Genomic DNA, 11,180 nt, shown 5'->3' on the forward strand with positions numbered 1-11,180 from the left:
GAGCCGATGGCCGCCCCCTCAGTGAGGCCATCACAGCTCAGCAGAACACCATTGTAGCTTCTTCTGGGGAGGAAAACACTTGGTGAGATCTTGTACCTGGCAAGTAACTGGTGTGAAGATTAGTTCCTCATTGCATAAGGAAGTGAGAAGGGGAGAGGTTAGTGCGCTCTGATGCACTGGAGTGAATCCTTTTGTCTTTGGTAGAAAGAGAGAGAGAGAGAAGAAAAACAAATAGGCGTGGAAATGAAAATAATCAAGCTCATTCTAATTTATTGTGGAATTAATTGATTTATTTCTTATTGAGACCGACTTATGCAGATCTCATGTTTATAGGACAAAACGTTTGTTTTTAAATCCCTTTAAAGTGGAGAGTGTGCACATCCACACTCCCATTGACTTCCTTCAATATTTTCTTCAAATTTGGAAGCAAAGGGCCTTTTTAACTTTTCATATCTCCTGTGCTGAGGCCTTTATTAGGCATGTTTCCACTACCAGAACATTCCGACATGTGAGTGTGTCCACCTAATCGGGCCAGCCGAACAGGTCATTTTCCGGACTATGTTCAGGAAGTTTGGGAGGACCTGAACAGGGGTAGGTACTTGGAATGGTTCTGGTTGAGTAGCTGTGTAGAACTTTTAGTTAACTCACACTGATTGATTGTAACTGAGCAGGAAATAACATCAGCAGACATTGTCCAAAACAACCGGCAACAGTAAAATTAGAAGAGTTGATTGTGTAGCAAAAGAAAATAAGCACCAATCGCACTGCTTTAAAATCGCCGTTACTAAATTCTCAACACTGAAAAGCACAGTGGATATTCCCCCACAAAAACATGATTTTCAGGGCTTTGTTGTCTCACAGAGTGAAAAAAAAAGCTTCTGGTCACTGAATGCCACATTTTACATCATGCAGCTGTTCTCGTCCTCCAAATGGATTTTATCATGCTGTATTTTAACAGAATAAAACTTAATGTTGTTAATGTTACTGTGGATGCTTTTTGGCGCTTATCAGTCACATCACTCGTGCCGATTCAGTCGTGATATGGTAACGTCTGTGCAAAGTCCTGAAAGGGCAGAATTTGTTAGATACAACAGCTGAGAGGGCCAGGTCGTTGAATTTCCCGCTCAGGTTCCCCTTCCCAGAAATTACCCTGAAGTTCCATCAATGGAAACATGCCTACTATTCCTCCTTTATCTGCTCCATCTCCAGCTCATCTTGGGCTCTTTTAAGGTAATCTCATACATGTAGGTGATAGTCAACTCTACATCAAAAGCAGAACCTCCCTGAACCGTCTACAGGTGGTTCAGAATGCCTGTGCTCGGCTTCTGACCAAGTCCTCCAAACACACCCACATCACCCCACTTCTCCTCCAGCTTCACTGGCTGCCAGTCAACTTCAGGATTCATTTCAAGGTCCTGGTTCTGGTCTATAGGGCCTTACATGGACAAGCACCATCTTACATTGGTGATCTTAGTCCCTACACTCCCAGCAGGTCCCTGAGGTCCAGTGACCAAAGCCTACTGGTTGTGCAGCACTGGGGTAAAGACCAAAGGTGACAGATCATTTGCTGCTGTGGCCCCCAGACTCTGGAACTCTCTCCCCCTGAGCCTGAGATGGTCTCCTTCGAAAAGCAGCTGAAAACCCACCTGTTCAAGCTGGCTTTTCTGTGACCTCCTGTTCATCCTTTTCTTCATCCTTTTTTATGATTCCATACCTTTTGCTTTTCCATTTTTATTTCACATTTCTTAATCCTAATCTTTCCTTTTCTGCCATTTTTATTATCTTTTTAAATCATTATTTTAATTGTTCTCGTGAAGCGTCTCATGATATTGTTCTTGAGGGGTGCTAAATAAGGAGTTATCTTTTTCTTCTACCTAAAGCAAAGTAAACAAGTAATGGACATGTTTGAGAAGTAGATGCATCTACTTATTGCTCAGGCTTTCTAACAGCGAGTGTTTTGGTGCTAACCAACATTTCTGTTTGATTGAGAGATGACCGTCTGCATTTACCACAAAAACCTACATAGCAGTTAATTTGCATTCAAAGTTTTTATGAAAGCAGGCATTTTGCCAATCGACTGTTACAAATGTCAGTCACACATTATACCCATAAGACATGCATCTTTTTATGAACTCGTTGTTAGACCAGCTTTTTTGTTGTTTTTATCCCTAAATATTTTATTTAGGAAAACAAAAGCTTGTGCCTCCTCCTTTATAGATGGACCTTTTTCGAAAATGTCTTTGGAAAGTTGTAATTTTAATAGTAAATATTTGCTTCATTGTTTTGGGCTTGGAAGGTTTTAATCTTGGTTCTGTGGAGTAAAACATTTTCTTTAAACCAGCAGATCTAAACAGAAACAGATACATGGCACTGATGTGTACACACACACTCAGAGGCGGCTCAGAGGAGAAGACGGGGCTTGGCACTGAAATGCAGGATTGTGTTGCACGTGACTCAGTGTGTTTATGTCAAAGACATCCTGTGATAATCTTGTGTTTGGTGCGGGCGTGGTTAGACTTTATAGTAGTGTGTTTATGCATTTGTTTGTGCGTGTTTGTGTGCGCGTGTGGTTTGAAAGGTGAAGAAGAGCAATAGATGAGAACAAGTAAATCATAATGCTGGCAGGTGCTATTGTGCAGTAAAAAAATAAAATAGCTTACGTTAGATAAGGAAACTGTGATTCGGGTGCAAATTCCAAATGCAACTTGTAAAAGGAAATCAAAAGACAATTTGAGGGGGAGAAGAAAGACTTTAATGTGACAAAAATTCAAACTAAAATGTGAAAACACCAGCTGCAGCCACAGTAACATGATTTGAATCCCAGTTGCTGCTGGATAAACAGTTTCTCTTGCTCCTGACATTATTATTACATGATGCACAACCCCCATCAAGAATAAAGGAGCCATTTAGCAAAGAGATGAATATGATTATACTTGCATTTGCAAGTGGATTCTTTAAGCTTCTTTCTTTTGTAGGTACTTCTGTGTATATTTCGCGAGCGCAGCTCATGAATTGTCATGTGAGCGCTGGGACCAGACACAAGGTGCTGCTGAGGAGGCTGCTGGCTGCCTTCTTTGACAGGTTTGGTCTATTTCTGTTGTTTTTTCATGTGGAGTTCAAAGTTCTAATATAGAAATTAGTTTATTTTTATGCTAGCTTGTAAAACAACTATTTTTGCCTTCCACTCATTCCCAGTTTGATGTTTTATCAGGAACACGTTGGCCAACAGCTGTGGAACGGGGATCCGATCATCCACCAACGACCCGAGCCGAAAGCCCCTGGACAACAGAGTGCTCCATGCCGTCAAATGTGAGTTCACACGATTTACATGTTACACTTGCAGTGCAGCTCGTCAAAATAAGAGCTCACTCCAAAGGGTGTACTATTATGATCTATGGTTGCTTTTCCAAAGTTTTCCATTCTATAAACTTGTTTGTTTTAAAAGAGGTCCTTCACAGAAAAGCCATTTTTTAAATATTTCTTTGGTCATGCAGGCTGATCATTAAAATAGCCTTCTACACCGGTCTCCTGCATTACCTTCTGATAGAAAATAGATGGTGAAACTCTAGGATTAGAAAATCCTGACAGATCTAGGTCACACTGACAATTAACAATCATGGATTCACTCATCTTGACTCACAGCAGGGAAGGCTGTTGTTGGTTTAGAGTCCAGGAAACAGCAGAGAACGTCTTGATTAGTAGAAGCTAGGGCTGGGCAATATATAGATTTTTTTTAAATACCTGTGACAATACGAGTGAGCTATAGATATGGCGTGGAAAACTGATCGAAGAAAATAAGTAAAATGCAACAGCGGCGCCACCCGCCAGACCACAGAGCACAATCTAAGAGAATGCAGGGAAAAGGTACAAGTCAACAACTTATATTTTTGACCAAGTGTGGAGAAGGTGAGGCCCATACCTACCGGTCTGCCCGCTAGTATCATCTAGGCCGCAAGGAAGCTTCCCGCCTGGCAGCGCACAGATGTTCAGCACCTGTCCGAGTTTAGTTCAACTCACATGCTGTGCCCTGCAGGAGCTACATACCTCTTCTCCAATGCTCAGTTCACTCTGGGATGAGCGGTAGCGTCACGCCCAGTACAAAATAAACAAATGCCCAAGCTGTTGAGTGCACAACACAGTTTGAGTAAGAATCTCCTTAAAACTAATTGATTAGCCAGTAGTGTAGATACCACCAAAGCAGAGCCGATCACCTACTGAGGCGCAGTTTGAATACAGCCGCTGATGCCAGAATGCAGTGTTTCCTTAGCATTCCTTAGCATTCTCCAACAGTGGAGCAGAGCTTTTATACCCACAGCGCCCTCATGAGTACGGAAGCCGGTATGCGCCAACTCACCTAATTTGGAGCAGGCTTATTTCATCCTGCTACATACCGATATAGATTCAAACAAGAAACAAGATGACTTCTGATCGATATAACTGGTCAGGCTGCTAGCATAGCAGCTAGCGCTAGCCGCTATGCTAGTGACTAGCTTGCTCCGTCTCAAAGTGGTCATTACATGTATTCTCACAAGTCTGCTCAATCAGAAAACCTCTGGGTCAATGTTCTGCCCTAAACTTTGCATTTGGCTTCCTGGTTTTTAATGATTTGGGGACATTTGTTCATGTATCAGCAAGGCTTTTCTCCGTGGTTGCCAACAGAATTCTTTTTATCCTGCCTGAGCGAGGAGACCAGCCAAACCCCTCCCCCATGTAATCAGGTAGCATCTACGGAGAGCCTGAGCAGGCAAATTACCTCAAACATGTTGTAACTGTTAGAAAAATTACTATTAGGGTTAACTTTTATTTTGAAGGTTAGTTCAGCGGGTGGGAGAGGTTGTTCCGGTTTTTGCCGCTTTGTTAGGCTAGAAAATGCTTCATAATGAGCGATTCTGTCAAAAAAGTTGAGTTAAGGCATGGGTTACGCCTGATAGTAGCTCGAAAATAATACCCATAAAAGAGCTGCCAGAGAGTCTGAGTCATTACAATATGATCGAAGATATGAGTCAAAACTGTTGGATTCCAGTCATGTTTGCCCTAATAGCTCAACGATGCATGACCCATGTGAGGGTAATCTTCAGTAGCACGGGCTGTTCTGATTTCGTTCCTGTTTCGTGACAGCATCGGAGGGGTGTGTGGTTTGTTTTGTTGTAAAGCGCTGGGCAAAAATTTGTGTATCGTTAATCTGAATTAAACTCAAAGATATTGAGATACAAGTTTTGGTCCATATTGCCCAGCCCTAGTAGCTCTACCTAGCTCTATCACCTAGAGACTGTGGTCCCCTAGACTCACTCTGTCAGTGTTTGGAACAAGTTAATGACTGGATGCAATCAAACGTCTTCCAGTTAAAGACAAGACTGAAGTTAATGTCTTTGGAATTAAGAAGGATAGGATGGAGGTTGAACAACCTTTTTAAACAAGTAACCCCAGAAACAGACTTTTGAAAGCACACTGATTCTTAACAGGTTTCAGTGACATGGAGTCTGAAATATCCAGAGATTACACTTTAATGAGTCTGAAGTTACTAATTTACAGGAACAAGTGGCATCAGAATACAAATTTTAAAACCAACATCATTTCTGTTTTAGAATCAATAAAGGTAACCATATAATTGTTCAGGCCTATTTGGGATAAATAAGAATAAATCAAACAAATATTTTTGTAACATTCAGACATTTGGGCAGACATGAGCTAATTAAACTGCATTTTCTGTTTAATCAATCAGACACAAAAATACACAGTGTTGCTGTAAAAGCAGAGAAGAGCTGCTGTGAGAACCTGGAGGTTCAACCAGAGGGTTTTTAGTGTCCACACTTAGAACTTGAACTTCTAGAAATGTATCACTAGTTACTGTTCCACACACAATGAGAGGATTAAAAAACTGACGATGGTGATGAAGGCACACTGTTTGACCCACATCATACACTGCTGGTGTGTTTTATCTTTATTTGGGTTTGAGTTTAGCCTTGAGAACAGGGGTGTGTGTGTGCATTATTCCAAAGGCAAGACAAAATAATAAGAGCATATATTTAAAGCTTAATGTGACAAAATAAAAATAAAAAATTACTTTTATTGAATTAAATTGTTTTGTGGTCGTTTGGAGCAAAGATTGAAGTTGAAATACAAATTTGATTAATAGGCAGTAATATGTTTCTGTATCTGAAATCAGTTCACGGCGCTAAAGTTCATTATAATGTCAAAGGTTTAGTGAGAAAATCAGAGGCTTCTGTGACATCTTCTAACATCATTCTTCTGGTTAATGTCTATGGAAGTAAAGTGGAAGGCAAAGATCTATTTTTAAATGATTTCCACCCCAGAAACTGAAACTCTCAATCCATCAAACATCTTTACAGAGAACTTGGTATGAAAACCGCCCTGCCCACTTGCACATTGATTGTTGAGGATGTGCCAAAACCACACTGGAGAAGAAAAAAAATCACATGCATCAAGGCAAGAAATAAAACGTGTGGCGCTATTTTCTTGATTCAGTTGAAAGGCCACACTTTGAAATTCTGTTTCTGAAAGATGTGTGTCCTGTTACATCTGGAGTAAAAGTATTTCAGAGAAAGAACTTCATACCTACAATCAAACATGGTGGTGGTAGTGTAAAGGAACCTAGGACATTTGCTGATTAACTCCTGGATTCTGCTCTCTACAAGGGAATCATGAAGGAGAGGAAGTTCATGCTGGAAACCCCTTGCATGGCAAGCCATTCTATATATGTATAAATGTATAATCTGGCCATGATCCATTGAAAGAACCTGATTGTTGGATGGAATCTACGTTTGTCTTTCAAACTGTCTCCACATGCCATTGGACAGTGCTAGGACCAGTCAACAACAAACAAGGCGACATATTAATCTCTACATCAATCAGTCAACAAGACTGTCCTCCATACACCACTTCAAGACGAAGAAGCAAATAAAGCATTTTTTTCAAATAAATGGCTGAAGTAGTGTGTAATTCTTCAAATTACCAGGGATCACAAACACTTGATTTCAGTTGTTCCCACAAAGGACATTTACAGTTGGGGTAAATGTGCACATTTACATTCCTCGTATTTCTTTTTATTCATGCATATTTATTTTATTGCTTAACCAGCCTGTTCTAGTCAGGCAAGCCATATAGTCTGGCTACAAGTCATTGAAACCATCCAGCCATGGATGGGAATCTATGGTTGTCTTTCGCTAGTTGGACAGCACTAAAATCAATCGGAGCAACAAACAACGTGACATACTCACCGCCACTGATGTCGGTCAACAGGGAAGTCTGCCATACACCACCGAAGAAGAATCCAATACAGCCTTTTTCTGAATAAACAACTAAAGTCTAAATCGTCCAAAGTTTATGCCAGCCCTATTTCAAATGAGCACCGTTCCTGAGCCAGCACCATCTTTGTAGTTTTTCTATGTTGCAGCTCTAGCATTAACCCCGCCTAACAAGCGTAGAGCGCTGTGGTTGGCCACACTCAAATTTGATCAGGCCAATGATGGACCTGCTGAATCTTCAATGGAATGCGGCTAGACTGACCTGCAGAGCAAACTCTTTTGCTACTGCTTCGGTTGATCTAGAATTCAAAGCTAAGCTTGTACAGCTCTAGTAGTGGAATGCAACCCTTGTTATCAATAATGATAATAATGGATTTGATTTATATAGCGCTTTTCTAGGCACTCAAAGGGCTTTCCAACATTCACACCCTGCGGGTGATGGTAAGCTACTTCATAGCCCCAGCCGCCCTTGGGCGGTCTGACCAAGGCGAGGCTGCTGTTTGCGCCATCGACCCCTCTGACCACCACCACCAGCGCAGGTAAGTTGGGTAAAGTGTCTTTCCCAACGACACAACAGCAGAATATCCTGGTGGGAGCTAGGATCGATCACGCAATCCTCCAGTCACTAGGCAACCCGCTCTACCTCCTGAGCGACTGCTGCCCCACTTTGCTTTCCCCATTCTAGCTAGTCAAAAGGGCTGCTATAAACTGGTCTGTTGGTAATGTTGTAAAAAAAAAAGGGTTGTAATGCAGATGTGGGGCTTAGAACCTGAAAACTACTGGTTTGAAAAAACTACATATTTTACATTATTTTCCAAATGTACATTGGAGCATCATCAGCCTGAGTTTTTCTTTCTCTTTTCAGTTTATTGCCAGAATTTTGCCACCAGCTTCAAAGAGAGTGAGATGAACGCCATTGCGGCGGACATGTGCACCAACGCCCGGCGTGTGGTTCGTAAGAGCTGGATACCCAAACTGAAGCTGCTGATGGCCGAGAGTGACGCATACTCCGCTTTCCTTCCCGACAGTGTCAAGACGGAGGACGACACCCTGGGGCCGGACCCGAGCTTCGACCCCGGGTCCCTGGAGAACACAAGCGGTGCTGGTATGGAGTCCAGTGGCTCGTCAGGTGAATCTCTGCCAGGTGTAGGTGGAGACGGAGGACCATTGTTTTGAACGTTCAGCCCTGTGTTTTCCCAGCTGTGCTTGCCTCCTCACGTTTTGGCCAACGCTGATCTCTCACATCTTGACTCGACAGTGCAAATGGCGACAGCTGCCGGCTTGATATAACCAGGACACCGAAACTTACAATTTTTGCTTTATGAATAGTAAATTTGAATTAGTTGAGGGAAGTGAGAGTGTAGAAGGGGCCTCTGCCTCTACATGTTGCTTGTTGTTTTTTTTTTTTTGCATCCACTGTTGCAATACAGTGTTGAATACATTCCCTGAGGTGCAGGTTGTAGATGGAGCTACCAGTGCCTCTTGAGGAGGAGGAGGTGGCTGGATGGATGGACAGGCTGGAGGCAGAGGTGACCAGTATGATGAATGTAAGTGTCACTGGCATTTTTCTCTATGCAAGCCTGACAACTTGTGCTCCAGCCTCGGGAAAGAAACTAAAGAAACCTTATTAAAACAAATCAACACTACTTGTTCTTCCTGCCCCCATACATAAGTCCCCCATTCACCCAGTGAGTATTCTTCACCTCACCTCACCTTTCTCCAGACCAGAGAGAGCATTTCACTGTGCCGCGTCTCACAGAAAGGTTCTCTTCTCTGTTTTCTAACGTTTTTGTGTGTTTTTGTCTGGACTGAAAAGAGTGAGAGAGCTTTTTACAAAGATGGTTGTAAAGAAGATTGAGGGGTAACTAAAGGTGGGTATATTTTTAGAAGACAACTTATATTTATACAAGCGCTCATGTCTAGACCGGCGTGAGCAGTGAGAGAGTGAGAGGGATTGTTTTAAAATCTCGATATTCTTGGAAGAGTTCTTGTCTAATAGGGAAAAGTGCTATTTTTGCAGGAGTATAACAAAGGAGTCTTATCACAGGAACCTCTGTCATTTATTTTTATCTTTATTTTACAATGGAAGTGATGAAATGAGCAGTTGAACTGCTGATTTTGGTGCATTTCATCTTCTGTTCACCAGCCTAAAAGGAACAATAGGACTTTATTAGTTGGCTTGACTGTCTTTGCGATTCTTCTTTTCATTAGGTTGCTCACCTGCAATGTTCACCTCCTTTGATAAAACATTGGCTTACAAATCTGAAGTTAACTTCTAAAATGTTCGAATGATTGGATCTAAATTTGTCTGTATAACAAATATTTTGAACAATTCGTAATTATTGTTGGAGAATAGGATGTGCCTTTTCATCAGAAGTAAGAGTTCATTAATGTCAAGAGATGTTAATGTAAACAGCTTTTAATGGTACTATCTGTGAGTGTGTGTTGGATAATGCAGATCCCATGTGCAGACGCGTTATAGGAATTAGTCCATCACAACTCAATTTCGAAAATTGTAAAAGATTTCTACTGAAGAGTTTGAGTTGATCTTTGCACCTTTCACAAATGATGAGTGGTCTCTGCACCTTATTGAGAAGAACCGACGGTTCATGCACCTTTTGACAAATGTTGTGTAGCAATCAGCCCCGCCCCGCCCTACAGGTAGAATTCTTTGTGTATTAACCCTCAAAACCCACTTCTTCGTTTCTTATCCGAACGAAGAAGACTGTTGAGTTGAAGCCCAAGTGTTCTTTCTTTCTTTCTGGAGCTGATTGTTTTATTTGTGAAAGTCTGAGTTTGACTGAAGCTTATTTCATTTCTGTTGTCCTAATGCATGTTGACCGGTCAGTTCTGGGAGGTGGATCAAAGTGGAAGCAATCCAAGTTTGGCTTGGAATGTGTCAACTTAAAGGAATTTTTCAGTCCTTTTAGTGTGTTTTTCTGTGGAAAAGTTTTAAATATTACTTGCTAATACTTGCAGGGTGGTCTCAGTTGGGAGAAATAGAGTTTAGGGCATTTTTAGCACTTTATCTAAATCTTGAGGAACCAAGTTATGTTACTGCTGTATTAAAATGGCTCCAATTTCCAAAAGATTTCAAAGCATTTGACACATGTTCTTTTATAAACCTACTGTATACCCTGCTGTCACCTCAGAATTACATCCTTATATGTATATAAATTCAAATTTCCTGCTGAACTTTAACCCTGGATGATAGGGAAGTCCAGTGTTTCACTAGACTGTCAAGCATGTATTTAAATATATATAGTCTGACAAAAAACCCATAGACAGTTCTGCCGTTAGGCGAAATCTATGGTTGTCCAGTTGAATCTCAGATTCAGGAGGAGCAATGTGGTTTTCGTCCTGGCCGTGGAACTGTGGACCAGCTCTATACCCTTGCAAGGGTGATGGAGGGGGCATGGGAGTTGGCCCAACCAATCCACATGTGTTTTGTGGATTTGGAGAAGGCTTATGACTGTGTCCCCAGGGGCACCCTGTGGGGGACGCTCCAGGAGTATGGGGTGGGTGGCTTTCTGTTAAGGGCCATTCAGTCCCTTTACCAGAGGAGCTTGAGTTTGGTCCGCATAGCCGGTAGTAAGTCGGACCTGTTCCCAGTAAGGGTTGGACTCCGTCAGGGCTGCCCTTTGTCACCGGTTCTGTTCATTACCTTTATGGACAAAATTTCTAGGCGCAGCCGTGGTGTGGAGTGTGTCGAGTTTGGTGGCAGGAGAATCTCGTCTCTGCTTTTTGCGGATGATGTGGTCCTCCTAGCTTCATCCAGCTCTGACCTTCAGCTCTTGCTGGGTAGGTTCGCGGCCGAGTGTGAAGCGGCTGGGATGAGGATCAGCACCTCCAAATCTGAGACCATGGTTCTCGACCAGAAAAGGGTGGCTCGCCAACTCCGGGTCGGGGGAGAGG

The 11,180-nt window shown here is 42.2% G+C and overlaps 1 protein-coding gene across 5 annotated transcripts in view; it reads left to right on the forward strand.

The window, feature by feature from the left end:
* Positions 1–8,605, forward strand: part of nacc1a (nucleus accumbens associated 1, BEN and BTB (POZ) domain containing a) — a 30,328-nt gene extending 21,723 nt beyond the window's left edge. For 4 of the 5 annotated variants that reach the window (XM_015945841.3, XM_015945839.3, XM_070542685.1 and 1 more), the window contains exons 6-8: positions 2,976–3,081; positions 3,212–3,309; positions 8,131–8,605. In XM_015945841.3, coding sequence (XP_015801327.3) covers positions 2,976–3,081; positions 3,212–3,309; positions 8,131–8,441 — 515 coding nt within the window. In that variant the 3' untranslated portion in view covers positions 8,442–8,605. The remainder of the gene's footprint in view (positions 1–2,975; positions 3,082–3,211; positions 3,310–8,130) is intronic. The other variant, XM_070542686.1, reaches the window with a different exon arrangement.
* Positions 8,606–11,180: the final 2,575 nt, after the last annotated feature.

Source organism: Nothobranchius furzeri, chromosome 12 (genome assembly GCF_043380555.1).
Source record: "Nothobranchius furzeri strain GRZ-AD chromosome 12, NfurGRZ-RIMD1, whole genome shotgun sequence".
NCBI lineage: Eukaryota > Metazoa > Chordata > Actinopteri > Cyprinodontiformes > Nothobranchiidae > Nothobranchius > Nothobranchius furzeri.